General features: G+C 38.9%; 2 protein-coding genes across 6 annotated transcripts in view; one reads left to right on the plus strand and one right to left on the minus strand.

Moving 5' to 3' along the window:
- YIPF4 (Yip1 domain family, member 4) lies at positions 1–16,267 on the minus strand. 5 transcript variants are annotated; one of them, XM_010581229.1, is made up of 8 exons: positions 16,013–16,067; positions 12,838–12,949; positions 12,295–12,448; positions 9,278–9,449; positions 6,990–7,067; positions 4,998–5,111; positions 4,507–4,608; positions 1,550–2,598 (listed from the first exon to the last, which is right to left on the minus strand). In XM_010581229.1, exons 2-8 carry the CDS (start codon positions 12,884–12,886, stop codon positions 2,461–2,463), a joined length of 807 nt encoding a protein of 268 aa, XP_010579531.1. In that variant the 5' UTR covers positions 12,887–12,949; positions 16,013–16,067; the 3' UTR covers positions 1,550–2,460. The 5 variants fall into 5 exon arrangements, with proteins under 5 accessions (XP_010579533.1, XP_010579531.1, XP_010579530.1 ...); XM_010581228.1 differs by lacking the exon at positions 12,838–12,949 and having other exon boundaries at positions 16,013–16,178; XM_010581231.1 differs by lacking the exons at positions 1,550–2,598; positions 4,507–4,608; positions 12,838–12,949 and adding an exon at positions 1–519 and having other exon boundaries at positions 16,013–16,178.
- NLRC4 (NLR family, CARD domain containing 4) overlaps positions 16,129–23,905 on the plus strand; it is a 16,321-nt gene continuing 8,544 nt past the window's right edge. Inside the window, 8 exon segments of the mRNA XM_010581263.1 lie at positions 16,129–16,266; positions 16,357–16,748; positions 21,505–21,764; positions 23,158–23,226; positions 23,229–23,464; positions 23,466–23,533; positions 23,535–23,830; positions 23,833–23,905. Of these exon segments, the coding sequence (XP_010579565.1) occupies positions 16,129–16,266; positions 16,357–16,748; positions 21,505–21,764; positions 23,158–23,226; positions 23,229–23,464; positions 23,466–23,533; positions 23,535–23,830; positions 23,833–23,905 (1,532 nt within the window).

Genomic DNA, 23,905 nt, shown 5'->3' on the forward strand with positions numbered 1-23,905 from the left:
TTACACACATACCTCATCTAAAAATATGAGTTTTGTTGAATGCAAAGTTATTACAAACTATCAGAACCATTTGAGAGCTGTCGTACATATTTCTTGCACAGCATATGCAAAAGGTGACCCTAGAGATACTAAGATTAAAAGGTGCAAATCTGCAATTGTGTACAAAATATGTACTATGTTAAGTGCATATCTACATTGCATATTACACATGTGCCAAGTCTGTGGAAAGGAAGTTAAAACTGCAACTATAAGTTTCACAGAACATTAGTATAGAGGAAATGAAGCTATTTGGAGATTAAATAGAACATTCTTGCATCCTTTGAATATTCATAGTCACTTCAGATGCACAGGAGCCATTATGGACATCTAGTGACCAGCTACGCAAAGATGAACTAGGCTTAAAGCTCTCTGACAGCCTCATAACCTAAAAGTGTCCTTGCCCTTCATGATTGTGGTGATGTTAGTTAAACATGTATTCACAGGGTCTGGGTTGAGTCTTCTAATACTAATTGGATAGTCCTGTTAAAAAAGAAATATAAGTCATGAAAAAAAGAGATCAGACCAGATTATCATGCAAGATTCCAAAGCTAACATGCACTTTTTTTTAATACATTGTAGCTTGCATATTTTTTTTTTTTAGAATGTAGAATGAATGCTCACAAAACACTTGCAGATAAGAATAAGCTGCTGGTATAATTGGTTTAGTACAACTGCAGTAATTCCACCAGAACTTCTGTAGAAGTCAAAAATTAGGTGAAAAGTCAATCGCTCTACCAGTTTTTCTCCTTTAATGTATTACAACCTAGAGTATTACATTACAATTTACGTCCAGCATCAACAGTAAGTAGTTCTGTTTAAAACCAACACAAGCATCCACCAGAAAAGCAGACTGAATAAGCTAAAGGTTTGTGGTAGAGTTGGAATTTAAATACATATTTTGCATCAGTAATGAGCGGTAAAAATAAATTACCAAAATGGGAAGTTACACAGTCTAAAAAGCTGAAAAACTACAGTTCTTATAAGGAAGTATGTCCACCATGGATCAAAGACAGCCCTTGCTATTACCTTGTCATGGTTGATTTTTTTTAATTTTTTTTTTTTAATACTGCAAATAATAAAGGCATGGGGAATGCTTTTTTTTTTTGTTACCAAGAAAAAAAAGAAACTGGAGATCTATTTGGCAATACTAAAGACTGAAAATTGCAAATGCCTAAGTTAGTACCATGCAAAATTAACTTCAGCGGACTTCCCTTGTGAAGAAACATTACCATAAGGACGATTACATAAGCAATCAACACAGTACACAGGAAATATTTAACATGTCATCACGTTATTACATAATCCTTGGATAGTCAAAATTAGCAAGACTGTAATTGTTACTAAGGCTGTAATTCTGCCTTATTTAGTGGAGGGAGAATCTGGCCTTACAAATCTTTCTTATTTCGCTTTACAAGGGATTAATAGTACTGGGGGAAAAAAAAAAAAAATAGATGCATGTTAAATACCATGCTATTAAAAGCAAGACAGAGCAAGATGTTGTAAAACATAGTTAGGGGAGCATTAATTTTATTTTGTCATCATAAAATAACATTGTTTAAAGATCACACAAATTTGATAAATCATCTTTTTTTCTCCAACATTAAGCCAGTACTACATTTGAGAAAGGTGTTCACCCATTTCTCTGTAAATTCATAGTTTTAAGTAAAATAATTTGATTCTCTAAATATGCATTTTAATTAATTATGTCACACAGTAAATATCTTGCTCCTTTGGTCAGAGATAGTAAATGAAGACTTCAAATACTTCTATCTTCAGTTTTTAAAAACCCAATATACATCCTTAACCAAGGAGTATTTACGCTACACACAAGCCATAGATACAAAATGCACAGTATATACAGGTTCTGAAAACAAATTGGAATTTATAAAAACTCAATAGCCAAATCAAAGTAATTGAGGCACTAAATTAAAAGTAGTATCTTCATGTCTTGATTATACAGACTATTCTGTGAACAATCAGGACTGTTTCATAAATATATATTATCTACAGAATTTGCTGTGCCAAAAAAGCCAGCTGTGTTTAAGCTCAAAAGAAAAATTGCACTTCGAGATTGTTACAGTTAACTTCTCATTTTTCTCCTCAAATATAGTAACCTGGTCCTAGTGCTTTTGGCACAGGTATTGAGTTGTGGTTTTGCTACACTTTCTTATAAAACACAAGGTTCTTTTATTTTGTTCATTAAAATCTGAAGAGTCTTAAACAAACCTAGAACTTTGATACAAATCTATATAGCTACAATTGCTTCATTAAATAATATACACAAATATGCTCTTCGATCTTAAAACATCTTGACAACTGGATACAAAACAGTCACTTGTATTATCTCCAGTCTCCTTAATCTTATGCATTATCAGTCTGCAAATGAATAAAATATGGTTTCTGGCCACATCTTGCACTAGATCACACCCCAGTGTACAAGGACAGAAAATAAATGTATAATAAAAAGATTGGATAAATTAGAAGGGGTTTCTTGGTCTTGAATTCTTCTCCAACTAATAATGATGCGGCACTGTATGCAGCCCAAAAGACTCCAAACAACTGAAAAAGAAGATGAACAGTCTTAGCTGACACCACAAGAAAATCTCTCCAAATACCAAGATAAATATCAGTTCATCTCTCAATATAATTAAAAATAAACCCCTCAAAGAATTTTTGGGGGAAGAACTCCACACACACATAAAACAAATACATTAAGCATTTTCATTTAAGTTTAGAGAAATATTTAACAAATAGGCATGTTATTTTCATTTGAGACATTTTTATTCAAGTGAGCAACTAAGGATCTACAGTAAGTTTTCTCTAATGTAAGACATATGGGTACCATAAAGCAAGCTGTAAACTTACATATACCGATAATTTGAAACTTCACTGGATTAATAACTTTTCTTTCTACCTTGACTGTCCCTAACTATTAACTCCTCTCTTTCTTAAGCAAAAGAGTTACTATACTTGACTGTTCCTCCTACAATTTATACCAGAGGGTTAAATTACCATTTTTTATTTCAGGATTCATCTGGCTCATAAGCTTTTCTTTAATTACAGTACCTCCACCTTCAAGGTAACTGAACCTCACATTCCTATTCCTTTCAGGTGCAGTGAGAACCCTGCTGAAGTACAATCTGTACCAAAAACTATACTGCTTACTAAGTTAAGAAAGAACCAGTTTAACAGACTGGTAGAAAGTAACATTACCTATGAATATCTACTATGTTGTATGAAGTTACCATGCATACTTTTAAAAAAAAAATGTCTTGAAGTCAGTGAACTTGACTCAAACCTCAAGCTAACAAGGTTATAGCAAAAAGTAATCAGACATTATTATCCTTTAGCAGCACCTTGAATATTAATAAAAATGGAAAAATACTTAAAACTGATTTGCATGCAAAAACACTGTAATCTTCTGCAAAACAGAAGACCAAAGAGGGCAGCCATAATAGGACCCCAGCAAATAACTTTTTCCACAGTTTTGTCAGAGAAGCTGAAGCCACTTGAGGGATTATGTGGCCAGTTCAACAGCCGTTGTAAAAAAAAACAAACCAAACAACCAAACAAAACAAAACAACAAAAAATTTGCATGTGATTGCATACTTCTGTTCTTGCTGCCTAACCCAGGACTGCAGAGATGGACAAGAAGGACAATCAAAATCATGACTGAATTCCCTAAGATACATTAGGAAAATTGCAGCAATTATAACAATTGAGGTGCATTACTTGAGTAGTTTACTTTGCTGATTGCAGCTGGAAAAGAACTGACTGGAATTTCACTATTTCACTGTAAGTTCCCCAACTTAAGGACTGTGAAATATTACCCCAAGCACAGAGCTCTCAAGCCATAAGAAGTAGTACTTGTCACAGCATAAGTAGTATTGGCCATATGGGGCTTGTCCTGCATTTTCACACTAATGATGCAAAGGTAATAACCTTGCACAGATCCTCCTGAAGTAAATGTAAGACTGTTAGTAGTAATCAAGTAACAAAGGTTTCATTAACGTATTTATTTTCAAGTCATATTATTAGTTAACTGCCAAATTAATGATTTGCTTTCTCACTGTACCACTTAATAGTAATTGCTGTGTTTGTGATTTGTTAACTTGCAATTTTGTTATTTATTATACACTTCAGTTGTACTTCAATTATACTGTTTACCAGCAAGTTAAAACCACAGAAATCAATCAAATCAACAGAACAAGAACTCAAAAAGCATACAGCTTAGCTAGTAACAGAATTTTCTCAGTCAACCTTTCCAAAAGTTCAGCAATAACTTCAAAGCCCTTTTAGGTAGCCTTTAAGAAGTACTGGAAGTGTTCAGGAACATTATGTAGTTCTGGGATCTTTCAGGGAACATTACTAGTTTCATAAAAGGTGTCCAACCACAGGTGGTATCAGGCAAGTTATTCTTGCTTTGTGCCTTACATTCCACATCTGTAAAATCAGAACAATACTTACCTTCTCTGCAAAGGGTATTGAGAGCTTTGTACTGCTACCACCATGGGAAGGTCTCAGAACAATGACTAACGTCATATTCATGCTGCAGTAACTAAAAATAAACTGGATGATGGGGGAAGGGATAGAACAGCTTATTTTCAGATTCTTCATTTTGAGGTTTATTTATGATCCTCTTAAAATGATAATCCTATTTATTTTTAATGCAGCTATTATAGCACAGCAAAATATTAAACAGAAGCTAACCTGATATCAACAGGTGTTGTTATAGCAACAGCACTGTATATCCCCAAATACTCAAAAGAAACATTTAAAACAGAATTCACTTAGCAGTCATGTTCCCCACGCTAATCAAAAGGATCACAGAGCTCACATTGTAGTTCTGAATATTGTGACATTGTTACATTGTCCTGAACAGATCAATACTTGAAGTGTTAGGAAAGTGACTTAAAAAATAACTGTAAACAATTCTCAACAGACAATACTGAACTTACTTTTATTAGGGTAGAAACAACTTCAAATGATCCAACCACCAGAAGTACAGGTGCTATGACAATGAGGGGAAGTAGGGAATATCCTATCACACCAAGAACCTGGCCATAAGCAACCTGAAATTTTCAAGAACATAAAAACAAGGTTTTTAGTACTCAATCTTTGTGACCAAACAGACTTTGATCTTGTTATAACAGTATGAATAGCGATAATAATGTGTTAGGTATTAATGAAATTTCAGCTAAAGGAAGCTTGCTAGTATGAAAATTGTTTTTGCATGCTACCCCCTAGAATTTTGTAATTAATCATTCAGCTCTCTTAGAAATGCTGCCTTCGTTTTTATTTTTTTTTAAACACTGTAAATGACAATTTTATCACTTCCAAGGCAAGTATTTACACAGGTTAAAATATGTAATTCCACCCAACCCTCACATTTTCATGTTCCGCCTTAAGTGGTTCTCAACTGCCACTCTCCATGGAGTGTAAATATGATACCCAGGAGCACAGAACTAGAACAGACCTCTTAGTCAATAGCTGTAGTCCCGGCTGTCATAAGCAGCAAAGATTTAATTTTCTGCATTAACATACTCATATCCATGATACATAAATAAATATATAAAGCACATGAATGCTTTTAGCATCAGTGGAAGACCTAGAACCTGATGCCTCTAAGGCACAGAAATCTTCTCATTTCCAGTTGAATTTATTATGACTATCTTAAACAGATTTATTCAAATATTTCCATAGCTGGTTTTAGCTTCATGGGGATTAAAATGTCTGATTCTCCCCTACTACAGTTCGAAATGTTCCTGGGCCCAGCTAGGCTTCTTGGATTTAACAGGAAAACTAGTGGCAAGACAAGTGACCATCTTGCAAGCAATCTCTTGTGGCTGTTGATACTTAACAGTGAACTGTGCAGACCTATACTTTCTCCCCAGTTTATACATTCTGGTAATTTCACATTTTGAGCCACAAAACAGATTGATTTAAGGGCATCTGGATTATGCTGGTATGCAGAAATACCATGCAACCACATATATAAAAGCTTTTTCTTTCAAAACAGTGTTCACACAAGAAGATGCTAGCAATTACGATTAAAAGGAAAATCTAAAAAAAATTAAAGTAAATGTAAATAACATAGGAAGTCTGCAACACCAGTTCATCATTAATGCAAGATGCATAGTAAAAATACAAAAATCAAGTATCACTGAATATTTAGCTCTTCACAACACAGTTCAATGCATTTTATGCTGCGGAGCCACTTTAAGAAGTTTGTACCCTCCTGACTGTTCCACTGTAGCTGCCTGTGGGCCTTGCTGTAAGTCATTTTTTGTTGTTTACACCTGAATCACTTAGTGACTCAATCTGTAAACAGCTCAAACAGCTATTCCAACCCTGCTGGTGCAAGCAGCTGGAGGGAGCGATGTAGGCCAGAACTTCAATTGGCTTTGCAGTTGGAGAACATGCACTGACTTTCCTCTTTTAAGGGGTTTGAATTGCATCAGGCCAAGGATGAAAACAAACACTGGTGGGTGCTCTACCCACAAAGACATTATACAACTGCAGCTAGCCCCATTAAAAAAAAAAAGTTTAAATAAAGGGCAGCACAAGAGCAGTGCAAAGGAGGAGAAAGGGTCCCATTTAGCTCAGTGACTAAAAAACTGAAAGCACTTGTCCCTTAAGAATGGACTTCAGTTCTGGATCACAGGCACCTGTTAGAATTTCTGGGATTCATAGTACAAATTTCCAGATTGTTTATCACATCCAGCGCACCATATATCACACAAAGATTAGCTGACCATGTCTGTATTTTAGATTTTATTTTGGAGGCCAGGAACCTGAAATGTAGACATTACACTTACCAACTGCATCCATTCTTAGCTGGCTACAAGGTCCAAAGCCAAGCACCAAGAAAACTCAACTACTACTGAAAAAAGTAGCCAAGAGACTTTATATTACCTCCCCCTATGTCCTTTTTGCACACAGGTACTTACTTCTCCTCCAAGAACCCTGGCCAGTAAAAAAATTGTCAAGGATCCAAATATCCAAATAGTTATAATCCAAGACACAACCTTAAGAGATAAAGAACAATTCATTTATATTAATCATTTTCATTGTGAGAAAGGAAAACTCATTTCTATTAATCACTTTCACTGCAGTCAACGATTTTATTACGCAAAACTGAATTCTGAATTGCGGCAAGAATAGTTTTTACTTAGTATCACAATGCAACTTGAGAATAAAATTCAGAGGTTACATTTACAGAATCATATTAATGGTAAGTTTGGTGAACATGGAATGCATGTGCAGTGTTTTATGAAAGTATTGTAATATTGTAGCAGAGTAGGAAGAGTTTAGTTAAAACTACGGCTAAGACGACCCTAGCTAAATGTCTTCACATCCTGCCTATTACAAAATGTGGGCTCAGACAATTTTTAAAAGTCAGGCCAACCAACACAAGGAGTTGGAATTCTGTTTCTTTCATCCATAAAGACGCCACTTTATTCTTTACTCAAACTGAGAATGCTCAGAAGAAGACATAGAACTTTAACTCTCAGTAGAGCTTGATGATTACAACTTAACGAACAGCCCCAGACTCCTGGAGCAAAGTCTGTCATTTTTTCTTGCTTCTTTCATTGCTCTGCTCTTAAACTGAAGAAGAAATCTTAAAATCATTCTCTGGCTTAACAGAACCTTCAAAGTAACTTAGCTATTCTTGGAGTTGAGCCACTGGGAGGATTAGAAGTGAAGCTCTCCCTTTTGAAATACTTCTGTTTCCTTCTAAAAAGGTATCAGTCCAGTCTCTGCATTTTCAAATGTACAATAGCTGACCTTAGAAGTGAAGTTAGTACTCAATATAATATTTTGCTTAATTAAAAGTTCCAGATTCCCAGAAGAATCAAATAGGGGAAAACCAGATAAAAACCACAGCACAACTGAAAAAGAATAGATAAATATAAGAGCTTTATGCTATTTGTGAAAATAGCACATGGCCTCCTTTTACTTCCTGCTTTCTTCCACTGTCTAAAAGAAGAGGACCAGATTAAAGTCTTAGAGCTGGACTGCTCATCTTTCTCCAGCCTACAACCCACCATTCAGTTCATCTAGTCTAGCTGCTGTCAGTCATCCTGTTGCTAGCTACTAGCTTTTCCTTCTCACACACGTACAGCACTCTTGCATTGGTACAGTAAATTCACTGTTCCTAAGAAACATCAGGCCTACTTTTCAGGTACAGTAGGTACATGAACTGCAGAAGGTAGTTTATCTGTCATGGGATCAAGGAATGGTCCTTGCTTTACCTAGGAGACAGCTAAGTGGTCCACCAAGATGACTTGAATAATACAGTGGTTTAGTCTACTCACTTCAAGTCTCATAGAAACAAGATACTGAGAATGAGTTGTCAGTCAGCATTTGGTACACCATATGGAAGCCAGAGGTCGCAAAAGGAATGATTTTATCACACCATTCACAAAAATCCTTGCATAAGCACATTCTGCTACTTTACATATGGCTTACTGCTATACTACATTGTATTTAAAACAACTGGAACTACACATATAGTCATAAAGATTTCTGAAGCAGGATCACCTAGGCTCACACTCAAATTGTGACTATAAATAATACCACTTCTCTATTTCAATGTGAACTTAAAGAAAAAAGCTAATGGTGTTTATGGAGGCCAATTAAATCTGCACAATGCCTCCGAATAGCTATTCAGGCTAGAGTTCAAAAGGAATTATGGAAAAAGTCTATTGACGAGAGGAAAATTATCTGATTGTAACTGAGCAGGGAGGACAAAATAGCAAATGGCTCTAATGAAGATTTAACATACCAGATAACAGCGGTGAAATAGTATGAATTAAACAAGTAGCTTTATTTGTCAGGAAATTAAAATTCATGGCATCCAAGCAAATGTCATTCCATAACATTTTTTAGTAATAAAAAGCACATTAACAAAAGGTCACAATTAAAATGGAAAGATTCACTAATATGACTATAAACCCATTAGTATCAATCTGTTTCCTCTAGAAACCACAACTTTCCTTTGTTGTACTGTATAAAAATAAACCTGACATTTCATCACAATTAACTTATCTGTGGGCTATTTAATACATTTCTTACTGCTGTCTTTCTACCTATTAAATTGAGAGACAGCATTTGAAATGCTTTGCATTAGTATGTGAAGAAATTACTTTCTAGCTATGTAAGAATGCAAATTACTTAGCAATCATGCCCCAAAATTTAGCTTAGATTTCTTTTTAGGTAGAAGGCTTACACCTACCTTAAATTGTCCATATAATGAAATCATTGAGAAGAAGAGGACAACTGCCAGAGGACCCCAAAAGTCTGGATTGTCTCTCACTACCTGCCTATTAAACCCAAGGGATGGCATAGGCATCAACACACATCGAATTTTGTAGTAAATATCCTTCAGATCAATGTCAAGTTCTTCCCTGAAATTGTAAAGCAAGAGAGCATTACTGTACACCACAGTAATGAAGTAGAGCATAAAAATAAGCACAGGGACAAACAGTAGGTTTATAGAGCAAGTCTCCTGTCACCCATAAGGCTTTCTGAAGCCCTAACTAGAAAAGAACAGTTCGTCCACAACAAAGCAACACCATACCTTCATCCCACATTCAGTAACTGGTATGACACAGTTAGATATATTTAGTTACTTAAAAATCAATTGCATGACTGAGAACAGAAAACATACACAACATACCCTAGCAGTCTACATTAAAACAGTAGATCTATTTTCTGACATGCAGGAACACATGACACATTCATACCCTTGTAACTACTTAAAAGTCAAAGACATGCATACACAAAAGTAGGATGTCTGTGTATTCCTGTGCTGAGCAGTTTGCCATGAGCACACTTATTATGGAAACATTTTACTTCAAATTCTACAAGAAAGAATACCCTTACATTCACTAATCCCAAACCATTCAAAATACATCAGGTAAAAACAATTTTTTAAATTAAAATGGGGTTTAAACTTGCTTCAACAACAGTAGTCTTCTGCAGACAAGTTTATGCCAATTGTTTAATTACTGGGTAAAAAAATAAATAAAAGTCAATTAAATTAGCGATAAATTCTGTCAACAGATCTTGCTCTTCTCCAATTGCCTTCTCTACTCCCTGATACAAACTATCTGTAAGCAGGTACAAATTGACCACAAGACTCTTCTGGATAGGAGACTCTTGACTCTTCACTGGCACATCTTGCCCTGATTATCCTAGCATGAAGGGAAGGAATCAGACTTCCCAAATAACAGGCAATTCCACTTCTTTAAGTTTATGAGTGGAACCTTAAGACAGAACTGTACACTAATGTTTTCCTTATGCAGTCATGACTGAGGAGCTCTGAAGAGTTGCAAGAGACTTCCCGGCAGATACCCCTCTACTCTACATTTAAGAGCACAATGGAGAAAGATGTAGAATCATATCCTAAGTCCATTCATGAAAGTTTTGTACAAGGCTTTGATTTATGGCTTTTTTCCTTAGAAAAGCTGAAGCAAGAAATAAACACAAAGACATAATTCACCACAATTTCTCTTTTAAAAAAAAATTAAATACTGCTCCTTGAGTCTCTCAAGGCAACTTCAGGATTGCTATTACTGAAGCTATTTCAGAACTGGTATTACTAACCTGTGACTAAATAACAAAAATTGTTCTTTAACACATCCCTGAATCTAAGGAGTAAATTAGAAGCATCTATTTTCCTGTGTTTATCTAAACAGGATGTAGCATTCCTACATTTTATTCTGAAGACTGTGTAACACAAATATTTCCTGTCTTGAAATAATTCTTTGTCACCACCTAGTGCTTCTGACAGTTTCTTACTTGAATAAACAGTCTTTCGCATGAAGCTGACAGCTACCTCACCTAAGAAGTGATGGTAGCTGTAATGGGAAACAAGTGTCTGGAGTAAGGCTGCCCAATGAGAAAGGGGAAAAAAAAAAAAAAAAAAATCTCACTCTATTGAACACTTGCACAGTAGCACTGCATTGGTGAACTTCCCTTCGCTGGCTGCTATTGTTTAAATCCTTAGTAGGATTCAGGCTACAAGGCTTCATTACAGCACATGTTCTGGGAATAATCACAACTGCACAGAAACTGCTACATGAAAGTCAGATCTTCTCTGTTAGGACAATTATATTCATCCTGTTTGCCACAAACTGATGATTTTCCTGGCATGTTCTCCTCGCTCCCAGCAATCAGCAGCTTAGAACACCTAGCTGTCTTTGAATCACAAACTTGGGTTTTGTGGTATAAAAAGTTACACAGAAGTGGGAATTCATATGTTGTCACCTCAGTACACCATTCTGTTTCTTAATTAAAAGTTAGAGGTTTCCAGAACAGATATTCCCACAAGGAGCTACTTCCACACACGTCAATTTAAAGTGCTTTTCGAGTAGCAGTTTCATTATTAAGCTCTCCAGGCATCTGTTCCCTCCCAACACTCTCATTTGAGTTCTCCAGAGTACTCTCCTGCTCACTCCATTTTTTTTAAAGCATCTTTATCTTTAATTCACACTGGAAAACACTGAGGCACTGAGAATGAAGTTGCTTAGGTGCAGAACAAAGACTACAACCGAGGCTGCCTGACTTACAGTGTAGTAACCTTAAGATACAAACCTTCTTCAGCCAACCATGTTTCTGTGAACAGAACAAGGTATGTAGAGATTTTCAGTTTTAAGGACATTTTTGTCTTTCAACACTAACACCCTTTTAATCTAGCTTTATAATATAAGATAGCATCAACGATAATAAAGTTTGTGCTACCTTGATTCTAGCATCCCTACTGTAATAAGCATGATTCACAATGCTTTTACTTCAGAGTAACTGACAGAATTTACTTAGATTTACATAACATAAATCTTTCCACAGCATTGTCCTAGCCTTCGATTCTCTGACAGCATTAAGAAACTCACAACATCAGCGCAAAACATAGAAAGAATACAATCTAATTTTTTAAACCATTACAAGATCAACAGATAAGAGCAGAAAAGCCATAAAAGCTTTATACTTATAGAGATTAATAAAATTGCATTTTACCTCCTCCTTCCTTCCCTACAGTGAACAATAAGCCTCTCTTTTACACTAAAAATAAAACCCATAATGACAAACAATGTTTTCATTCCTGCCAAAGAAAACACTCATTGGTCAAGTAATATGTCAAACAGAATTCTAGTCACAGCAAAAGGCTGTGGGACAATTTGAGAGGCTACAATTTGTTTGTTTGTCCTACACAGCTAATATAGATAGATACCAAAAATAATTAGGACATACAGGAGTGGCTTGTTATCTTCTGGGTCATCATCTTCCACTTCTAGAAGCCAGCCATACCCTCTCTGTCTTAGGAATGTAGTAGCAGTAGATTCTTTGATGAATTCTCCTCCAAGATTTAGCTTAACATCTGGAGTTGTTATGGAGCCACTAAGATCTTAGAGAAAAAGGGAGATAAAAATACACCTTTTTATGTCTTGCCAAAAGCCATTTGATTTCAAAAGTACTGGAAGATAAACAACAGACATACAAAGCTACATGTGCTGGTCATCACCATGAAATACTCAAAGTTAAAATTACACTTTAACAGATACATAGCCTGGTTTTAATGCAATAGTAACAATGTTGGGTTAGGTCTCAAATTACCAAGTTTTAGCTTCTAGATGGAACTCTTGTTTGGATGACACGGTGTTATGGTATGACAGAAAGGCTTCAATTTGTGCTTTATCATTAAGCATTTAAAGGCATAAAAGGAGTTAACTAATGAAAGTCTCATCATACTGTAAGTTGTGGATTATTTACCATTTTTTGCTGGCCATACTATACCTCTTTTGGAGCCCATTTCTGCACAGTGGCATTGTTTCAGCCAAACCATTCTCTGCTTTTATGTCCAATTTTTCATGAAAGGAAAACATTTGTAGAAGTGTTCATTTGTAGCCTGCCTTTAATACAGGTGAAAATGTTAGGAAAAAATATTATCAGAGATCCTTAGGCTCCAGCCAATAAGAAGAGACACAAGGAGTTCTCATCAATATACTATGATCTTGCTCTGCCACAGTACTAAACAAAACAAAGAGCAACTTATGTATGTTCTGGCTGTGTCAAAGTCAGCAATAAATGTTAATTTTATTCTCTCATTGTATTCAGTTATATACAGGTGAAAAATACAAAATAGTAACTGAAAATATATGAAGCAACTTTAAGAAAGAAAAAAATATAGAAGAGGGAAATAATTATTCCTTTAGGGAATCATGGATTTCCATTGTTTGCTAAAAAGGAAAAATGCAAACAGAATCATGTAAATTTTTTCTACAGACCTTATTACAAATATATTGAGACACAAAAAAAATCTCCTCTCATCCAGCACCTTTTCACTTCACCAAAGAAAATCTTATTTTGCTTTTCCATTGTTGTGTGTTCCTCATACAAAAAAGTTCCTAGGCACAGATTTCCTAAAACACCTAGCTATAGCAAGTATTTCTGAAACACATACTCACAGAGGCAAGTCAGGCAATATTTGTAGATTACATTTGTGACATCTTCTATCAAAACACAATGTAGTTTTATAGAAACAAAATTTGTACAGTGACAGAATCTCACACAGTCTTTAGCCAGCATATGTGAAGTGTTCACTGATCACTCAATATTACAATTAATTTAACAGAATTCTGCTTCCCAAATCAGCTTGCTAGGCCGCTCAAATTTAAGCTCCTCCATAAATGCTTTTCAACCATTTCATTACCACGAGAGTTAATGATCCATTGCTTTGATTCATGGAACACCATCTGCACAGAATCCTCGTAAAGATCACTGTAACTTAAAGAAGGAATTTCCCTTGCTCCTGTCAGTATCAGCACACATACCCTGTTCTCAACAGACACAAGCAAAACCTTCCTCTGTTGTTTACAGAGGGAGGAAAAAAGAAAAATGTATTCTTGATGCCTGGACATCAAGGTAGAGAAAGCCTCAGAAGTTTTGTATTGTCACTGGGACCCTTTTGTCATATTTGTTCATGCTACAAAATAACACTTCTTTGCAAGGCGAGGTTCTTGCCACTCTTTGTGCACAAATGTGGCTGTCAAAACAAGCAAATATAACAGTCCAACCAGTCATCTATTTCTCCCTTCTCAGTGACCACTGAAAACCCATCCTGCGGCAGGGAAGCTTCTACACAAGTCTTATTTACCAAGACTCCTTTTAGCAGTTGGCAATTGGTGAATACCTACAAGCACACTTTTTAATCATGAAACCTATTAACATGATCTTAAGTCTATTTTGCAAGACATCTCAGGTAGGAGGACATAAAGGTGCAGAAACCAAGGGAAAAAAATCCGCCACCTCATCTTCTATAGACTGCTTTGAATGAGATGGTTAACAGCAAGCCAAGCGCTGAAGAATCTGCCAAGAATTGATGGTTCTGATGCTGGCTAGTGAGAATTAGGGTGCCTTCACTGCTACTGCCTCAGTCAGAACACCACAGAAGCAAAACTGAGGTATCTCACATGCCTCATTTCAACCAGGCATTGTGGAAAACCAGCTTTCAAGGCAGTCTTTGCTCTCAATTTTGAAAAAGCAGTACAGGAGGCAAAAAAAAAAATCCCAAACAGTCTGTTCTTTCTACCATATCTGTCCAGCTAATTGAGAACACCTCTCCAGCACTCTTTCCTCTCATGGAAATAAGATAGGAAAATAAAACAGCTTGTACTTTTATATTTCATATGGATTAAGATTTGGGAAACAAATAGAAATTAGAGTGCAACGTGTAGTATTTTAATTTAAAAATATCAAGCTGTTTAACTTTGCTTATGTTTTTGTTTGTTAGGGTACCTCTATGCAGCACTAAGCAGACTGACTACACTTAAACAGGCAGGAGATCTTGCCTTGCTTGTGTTTATAAAGAACACAGAGCTGAGTCCAATTCCACACCTCCTACTAGACAGGTGGCTGTATTGGATTGGGTTCAGCATTGCTCAACAAATGCTTCCAGAGGGAATCCAGAGAGTTTCCACTCAGAGGTACATGGATCCTTTTTCAGACCAAGGTGGAGAAGAAAAACAAAACAGGAAAAAACCCCCACCCCAACCCAACAAAAAGCCACAGCCGTGACTGTACCTGTAGATTAGTATTCCTTGTCAGAAGGACTGGGAAGTTCACCAAAGAACAGGTATTCTACAGTAGTTGTTCCAATTCAGTAATTCTTTTCCAGGGTGGGGCACACGAGTCAGGATTTACATGATTCCCTACCCCTGTCCACAATTACAACAGTAACTAAATACATACATAAAGTAGAGTGCTTGTTGTTTAAATGGGTAGAGCCCAAAAGACCATTCTGCACCAAAAGTTAGCACAACGTTGACTCTTGTATGTTCATTTTCAGTCTTAAGGCAGATTTTCACGGCATGCTGGTACACTACTGCTATTTGTGCAGCAGTCAGGCAGCAGGCCACACTTCACCCCCTAAACTACACACAGGGCTTCTTCCGCCCCCCCATTACTGCGCTGAAACGAGACACGGTACAGAGACTTTGGCACAGCGTTACAGCGAATGTGAACATGCGGTACAACCCTCGGTAGACACCAAACTGCGCCTCCAGCAACGTGGGGAAAGAGAAGCGCTTGCCACGGTTATGGCAGGTCGCCGGGCACAACCTGGAATACGGCTTTCGGAGAACCCGAGAAACGGCGCACCGCGGCCGGCCCTGCCACGCCGGTGCTTCCGCCGCGCGGGTAACGCAGCTGCTCGCACCCGCCGTAAGCGCCGCTCCCGGCACCCCGCCGCAGTCCCGGGGCAGCGGCCCGGGGGCAGCGGCCACCCCGCTCCGCCTCCAGCCACGCCACCAGCCTCGGGGGCGGGGGGGGGGGGGGGGGGGGGAGGAGGAGGAGGAGGGCGAGGCAGGCACCTCTTGCCTCAGCGGCACGGCAGCCGCCCGCTCCCCGCGGGCCTCGCTGAGCCCTTCTCTCGGGAAGGCGGGCGCGGCCCCAACCGCGGCCCCGCGCTCACCTTCGGCGTCTGCCGAGGAAACAAAGGTGAAGTCCCCGTTGCTGGGCGCATAGAGCGGCGGCTGCTGAGGGCCCGGGGGCTGCATCTCCCCGCCCTCCGCGGGGGCTGCGGGGCCGATGGGGGCAGCGAGAGGCGAGCGGGCACCGGGGCCTGGGGCCTCCCCGGATCGCGGCGGCGGCGGCCGGCACCCACAGCACAGCCGCCTCGCAGGGCAACAACAAGCGACACCGCCCCTCCGATTGGCTGCTCGCAAGGCGCGCCGTGATTGGCCGCCGGAGGGCCACGGCTGACTGGCTCCCCGGCTCTGTCTCGAGGAGTGAGGTCACTTCGGCTCCGATATAAAGCTCCTCCTGATTGGACGAGGCAGACCTGGCTGGCGGGAGGAGCTGTGGCGGGGTCTCTGTGCGCACCCCGCCGAGGGCTGGCCTCGGCTCCTGCGGCATCGTCCGGCCGGCGTCGCACGGCGGCGCCCTTCCCCTCCGCCCGCCGCCCTTCAGGGGCGGCCCGCCCCGCCTGTGCTGGGTCTGCTCCCCGTTGCCATTGGCATCCGTCCCCGGGCCGCCCGCGCGGAGGCCCTTTTTGGCGGCGCACAGATGCGGTGCTGGGCTGGGGTTTGGGGCTGCAGCCCAGAGATCAGTCCCCACCTGTTGCCGGCTCCTGAACAGGCCCCTTTGCTAGTGCCCTGTGCTATTTACGCTGCAAGACCTGTCGGTTATCAGTGTACCGGATCGGTACGGTACTTGAACGCCACGACAAAAGGTAGCCCCGGGAAACTCACCCGCCTCCCCCCCCCCCCAAAAAAAAAAAAGTTTTCTTCCAGCAAGTGCTTCTCGTGGAAGGTCGGCTGGCAAGACCATACGAACAACGAGAAACAGCCCTCTGATGGTGCTGGCTGGTGGGTGCAGGAGCTGCCGTCATCATGATGGGCAGTATTAAAGATAAGAGGCCGGATGTTGTAGTCCAGTCTGACCTCCCAGAACCCATCTGAAGGCTGATGGCAGAAATTTGGCATCTGCAGCACCCTGGGATGACAGCTTCACCCCCCTCACAGCCATCTGCAAGTTTTCCTGGTTGTCTTCCACAAGTTTTGTTCATCTATGTGGCCATTGCCCTCTGCCTGCCACCACCTACCAACTGCCTGTTAGCATGTTTAATTGTAACTCTGCTTCTCATTTCATAGTGAGATATTTTCTTCATGTCTTTCTATATGCTGCTTGACCCATGTAATCTGCTTCCTGCATACTGCTAAAAAATAGTATTTTGAACTTACGGTATCAAAAGATTTGCTGGAAAATGCTCAGCCTTTCAAATATAACTCTGCGCTTTTTATTTTTCTTTCTTTGTTGAATAAATGCATCATTGCAAATATTTTCCTTCCATGATGGATACGAAAAAAAGCATCCTTTTGACTGTTCAGAAGGAATTGCCTCCATCTTTACTATCCAGCGATTTTATATGGCTCTACCTCCCAGTATTGTGAAGGTCATCTGCAACCCTGTTGATAATTGTTTCCCATATACAATCCTAAATCTATTCTGTTACCCTATATCCTTTTTTTTTTTTCTCCCATTCTTTTTGATTTAGAATCATAGAATCATTTAGGTTGGGAAAGACCTTCAAGATCATCAAGTCCAACCATCAACCATGCCCATTAAACCATGTTCTGGAGCACCTTTTGTATGTGCTTTTTGAATACCTCCAGGGATGGTGACTCAACCACTTCCCTGGGCAGCCTGTTCCAACACGTGACAACCCTTTTAGTAAAGAAATTTTTCCTAATATCCAACCTAAACCTCCCCTGCTGTAACTTGAGGCCATTTCCTCTCGTCCTATTTCCAGCCACCTCACTACAACCCCCTTTCAGGTAGTTGTAGAGAGCGATAAGGTCTCCCCTCAGCCTCCTTTTCTCCAGACTAAACAACACCAGTTCCCTCAGCTGCTCCTCATAAGACTTCTGCTTCACCAGCTTCGTTGCCCTTCTTTGGACACACTCCAGCACCTCCATGTCTTTCTTGTAGCAAGGGGCCCAAACTGAACACAGTACTCAAGGTGCAGCCTCACCAGTGCTGAGTACATGGGGACGCCCACTTCCCTAGTCCTGCTGGCCACACTATTTCTGATGCAGGCCAGGATGCCATTGGCCTTCTTGGCCACCTGGGCACACTGCTGGCTCATATTCAGCTGGCTGTTGACCAACACCCCAGGTCCTTTTCCGACAGGCAGCTTTCCAGCTGCTCTTCCCCAAGCCTGTAGTGCTGCATGGGGTTGTTGTGACCGAAGTGCAGGACCCAGCACTTAGCCTTGTTGAACCTCATACAATTGGCCTTGGCCCATCGATCCAGCCTGTCCAGATCCCTCTGTAGAGCCTAGGCTCCTTTTGGGTCCTGTCTTTGTTCGTAGTTTTTTGTTTGTTTATTTGCTTGTTTTTAATTTTTTTTCTTTAACTACATATAATGTTGACAACAAAGAATGCCATGTCAAGGAATTGCTTGCGCTTAAGGCAAACCTGTCACTTGCTTCATTGTAATTCTTATTTAATGAAATTAGGTCTCAAAACCTTTAAGGAGTTTGTTAACTGTCTTCTAACAAGTCTAGCACCATACACTGCTAGAACAAGACTTGGTGGTACTTCTTGATAAATGTGGGAAGTAGCTCTCAGGGTACTGTAAAAGGGTGGGAGGAGACAAAAGAAGTCTCACACCGGATCAGCTTTGGGGGCGAAACTTGAGACAATGATAATTAATGACAGAATATTATGTGATGAGTCACAAATGTATGTTTTACTAATATGCCAAACAGGAGCAGTGAGAAATGAGATTGCATGATAGGCTGGGTGACTAGTTCTTTCTCTGCTCATTTCATGGCTTCATGCACTGGATCCAATGCTTTGCGTGTCCTTTATGATTTTCTAAGTATAACTAAAATACATGTAGGTTGATGTGAAGCAGAAGACAGTTCTGTGACACTGCTGAGCGTGCCTAGCAAAGAAGAGATCTTGTTCGCTATTTGGAAATATTTTCCATATTTTCTCATTGTCTATGATTCTGACTGACTATGATCTCTGTATGAACATGAGCAAGTAAGTCATTCTATTTCTCTGCTTTCAACAGACTGTTTATACATTCATTATCTTCTTTTTAAGCATGATTTTGATAATAGAAGGAAACTTGTTTTAATTATTTCTTTTCCTAGGGACTTTTTTACCAGCTGAGAACCAAATGGAATTTCACATAGAAGAGGTGCTGAAGGAGACAGGAAAGACATTCTGCCCATGCTTACCTAAATTAAGAACAGTGAGTATATTTTCAAGAGTTGCTCCTCCTGATGCCTTGTCATACAAGAACAGTGAAGGATCGAGAAACACACCTGATCTAGGCACTCTGGATTTTTCTCAGCATTTGCTCAAATATTAAGATATTGGCTGTCCTCCCCCTCCTTTCAGCCCCCTTCCCTTCCCCTTCAGACTCTGCAAAGTGAGCAACCCCTTGCCCCCTGCCTGGGCTGTGCCAGCGGAGGGCACTCTAGCACTGCTTTTGCCAGATCAGACCTTGCCCAGGATTTCAGTTCAGGGTGGGATTCTGAAAAAAAGTGTCCAAAACCATTTGAGTAACCTGTTTCATCCAGATGCTGCTACTAGATTTCTCAGCATTTTATGCATTTTCCCCTTCTGTGCACTTTAGAAATAACCTTCATTGATTAAGGCCCAGACTACATGTAAAAATGTGAGCAATCATAAATTGCTCCAGTTGGTCTGCTGAAGTTTAGGTTGTCTTGTAGCTCTTTGCACATAACAACCCTTCTTTGTATCTTAACCGTTTGCAAGTGCTGACTTCACTGCTACCACCAGTAGGACAATTTGCTTGCACTCTGACTTACTATATAGTAGTCAGGGAAAGGAAAAAGGGAAAGGAAGTATTTTAAAAGGCTATAGAAAGCTGTGCTGCATACAAATGCCTTGTTGGATAGCCACAAATCCAATCTACCTGCAAATAGTTATCTTAGGAAGGGCTCCTGTCTAATTTTAATTCTAGAAATACAAAAATCATGCAGTATGTGAATTTAATGGAACATTTTGTAATATTTACTGTGAAAAGGAAGTCAGAATCATTGATGTCAAGAGTCATCTTTTGATTTCTTGGAGGAAGTCTGGAGTCAACTGCTGTGACAGGGGAAGTAGCAGAGTTGCTGGGGAGTTTTATTCCTAATGTCTCAGAGTAATATCAGATTAGGCTAATTTTTATGCTGATAGTATAAATCATCCACTTTGAAATGGGTTTTGCATTTGCATCTAGGGTTGTTAGACCCCTCTTTGGGCCTGCCTCACTATAGCTAGTTGCTTGAGTCAGTGCTGCTCTAATTAGTGAGGAAAGCACTGAGCCCTTGCTTCCTGGAACAGCAAGACTCCATGGTTTAGTCTAGATATCACAGAGTCCCGCAGTGAACATCTCACTCATGAATTAAAGTTACTATCTTTCAGTGAAACCATTAAAGAGTGAATGAAGTAAATGCATTGTAGATACACTCATTTCTACTGGTAGTAGAAATATTTGCTAACTTGACTATTAACCCTGGACTGAAGGCTAGAGTTTTGATAACTGCTGTATCATAAAATTTCAAATAGTTATGAACTGGAACTTGCTTTACATCAAGAAACATCCCATATGTTTCTGGCAACAAAAAGGTATTGCACAACATAATCTTTAAGCAAACAAGATATTAAGTAATTGTACAAGGAGGAAAGGAACCTACAGATAATATGGCATGAGATTTTGACAAGCACTATGACACTTTACTGCTTACTGAGTCTTTTTAATTTAAGAGCACTCTGAAGTGGGTTAATTCCTATCATATCTTTCTAGTTAGGAGTGCTTGCATGCCCCAACACTGATTCTTAGCCATCCCAACCACAGAGTACAGAAGCCTGTTTGGGGATGTTTTCATTGTGGGATGTGTTCAGGACTGCCTATGAGCTTGGGCATTAAATGTAACTCGTTTGACTTTTTTAATCTTAAAATGAGTGTAATAATATTTAAGTACTTCATACAGGTTTTGTTTGAAGAATCAAATTATATTTGTCATGACCTGCATGAACGTGCAAAGATTTTCAAATGCAGATCCAGAAATATGAACCCATATTTAGACATATCAGTAAATAATATAACTTTCAAAAGCAATTTCCACTGAAACTTTTAATATGTTTCTGTGATGCCAACCAACGTCTCAGACATACCGTGTGACTTTCGTACCCATACTGATACATTCCATACTGCATCTTTTTTTACCAGAAACCTCCTAACCATTCACAGAAACTTTTATAAAATTTTCTACATTCTTATGAAGATATCACCATTTGCCAAATGCTATTTGTACCTGTGTAGGTATTAGCCACTCAGTGCACCACGAAAGTGTGCACTGAATACTGAAGGACAGATTACGTTTCAGCTACTGTTTGAGCTAGACTTACTCTAAGAAATTGAATTCTCTCTTCTCAGTGAAATTATAGAAAGCAACAGAGTACATCTCATTCAAAGAATGGTAATGATCACTGTCGAGCAGATAGCAGATGACCTTTTGGCCTGCAATGTCATATCTTGTGAAGAAGTGAATGCCATTGCCTGTGAAAAGTTTGAACAAGAAGACTCAAGAATGATGATTTACATGATTCTGAATAAAGGTTCAGAAGCCTGCAATATTTTGGTTAAGTCACTTGGGAAACACAAGCCTTTTCTCTTTCGTGACCTGCAAGGATATTGTAAGTATTACTGCTTACATTTTTGTCTTCTAATCAGGAGTTAAATTATTATAGAAAAAAAAAAACATGAAAAACTTGCAATGCACTCATTTTTACAATAGTCTTATAATTCTGTAGTTAAGTAAACTCTAATTTGATCTTTATGGTCTAAATTGTTTCATCTGAGAGAATAAGAGAGTGAACACTAAGAAATTTTACAACTGTTAAGACACAAAGAGGGGAAACCCAAATCCAGTGAAAAATTCTGAAAAGCTGAAAATCATCTGTGATCAGATAGTTGAAGTTCATACAGTTAAACACATCCCATCACTTGTTTATTATAAGACAGTTGTGGGTGAGCTGAACACTGAATTATATCAGTTCTATGGACAAAATTAATATAAAATCTAATGGGGATATGTAATGAATTTTTCAAACATAAACCTCTTCCCTGGAAGCTGAAACTACTTGTGCATAGGCTGCAAGTTCATTATGTTGTTAAAGGACTATCTTATTGTATAAATGTAAGGCATACACCTAGGCTAATCTTTCAGCACTCCCAGAGAGGCATGACATTTATTACCGAAACATTTCCCTAAAATAGGTTTCCCTGATTTCCTTCAGTCTGTGGGACTGTGCTTCTTTACTCCACCTGCTTCAAAAGTCTGATCTTGAAATACATGTCTGACTCAGCCCTGTCCCTTAGTCTCTGTCTATGCACTTTAAAAAGTAATGCATACAAACCTTCCAGGACTCCCTTTAGAAGCTGGTTTTTTGTAAGCTTCGGACTTTCTAGATGTTACTACATTTTATTGCGTCTAGGATGGAAGGTTCAATTAAGCTCACCTCCAAACTGTATGAAAGCAGCTCTTAGACTAACAAAAAGTAACAAAAATGCAAAAGACATAGTTTAAAAAAAAAACAAGATTAAAAGTTTATTCAGTCCAACTGTCAAAAACTGTTACTGATTTACAAATCTATCTCTCTCAATACTCCAATACCTTTCATATATCTATAAATGCTGTATTTCCATATTAAAACCTTATTACATAAAAAACTCATACTTTCATCATGCATTTGCACATATAAACTTTCATATGCCTGTATGCAAGCTTACATTTTTGGAATCCAATGCACGAATAGGGTAAGTCCAAAAGGCCCTCAAATAAGGAATTAAGTGGAGCCAGAGTGGTGTCTGCAGACTGTATGAATCTTCTGCCCAAGGATTAACTACAGCCCTTATCAATTAAGTCTCGCCTAGACAGTGGACAATAAATACAGCTCATGCCTCTTGCTTATTGCCATTTCATTAATTTAGCAAGTACATTCAGGCGGTTCTTCCAAAAGTACTGAAATTTTAATTGACAAACTCATTGACTATTTAATTCACTGTTACATGATCTGTTTGCCTTAGGTACTACCAGGCAAGTGGAACAAGATAAATTAAATTATTTGATTCAGGTTTTAAAGTATGTGTATCTATCTTCAGCTTTTCAAAAATACATCCTCTGGGTAGTGACATTGGCATAATTTTTTATTTTGGAACTGCCTATACTGATGTCTTGCTGTGGAAAAAAAATATACATAATAGCAGGAAAGGGCAGCTGATGCTTAACGTCCTTGTGGAGGAACTGAAAAATCCCTGCATTATAGAAGGAGAAGCTGGCAAAGGAAAAACAACTCATCTGAAAAGAATTGCTGTACTCTGGGCTTCTGAAAAATTGCTCTGCTTTGGAAATCTTCCAATTTGTTTTCTTTATCAGCCTGACTAGCACAAGATGTGGAATATATCACTGTCTGTGATCAGCTTCATTTTGAACACCACCTCATCTGCAAACAAGGTTTCATGAAAATGCTACTAGTACAAAGACAAAAGGTTCTTTTACTGTTAGACAGATATGATGAATTCAAACCCCCAAACTGTCCAGAGATAGAAGCAATGATTAAAGAAAACCACAAATTCAGGAACATGGTTATTATTGCTACCAGGACTGGATCTATTAATAAAATCAGACAGTTTGGGTCACTGATTGCTGTAATAGGAGATCTATCAGAGGAGAGTGGCAAGAAGCTCATTAACAATGTCTTGACAAACTGGCTCATGGTCTGTCAAACCAGCTTAAAGAGTCCACTTACATGAAGAACCTTATGAAGACTCTACT

The sequence above is a fragment of the Haliaeetus leucocephalus genome, unplaced genomic scaffold, assembly GCF_000737465.1.
Source record: "Haliaeetus leucocephalus isolate CR32 unplaced genomic scaffold, Haliaeetus_leucocephalus-4.0 Scaffold752, whole genome shotgun sequence".
NCBI lineage: Eukaryota > Metazoa > Chordata > Aves > Accipitriformes > Accipitridae > Haliaeetus > Haliaeetus leucocephalus.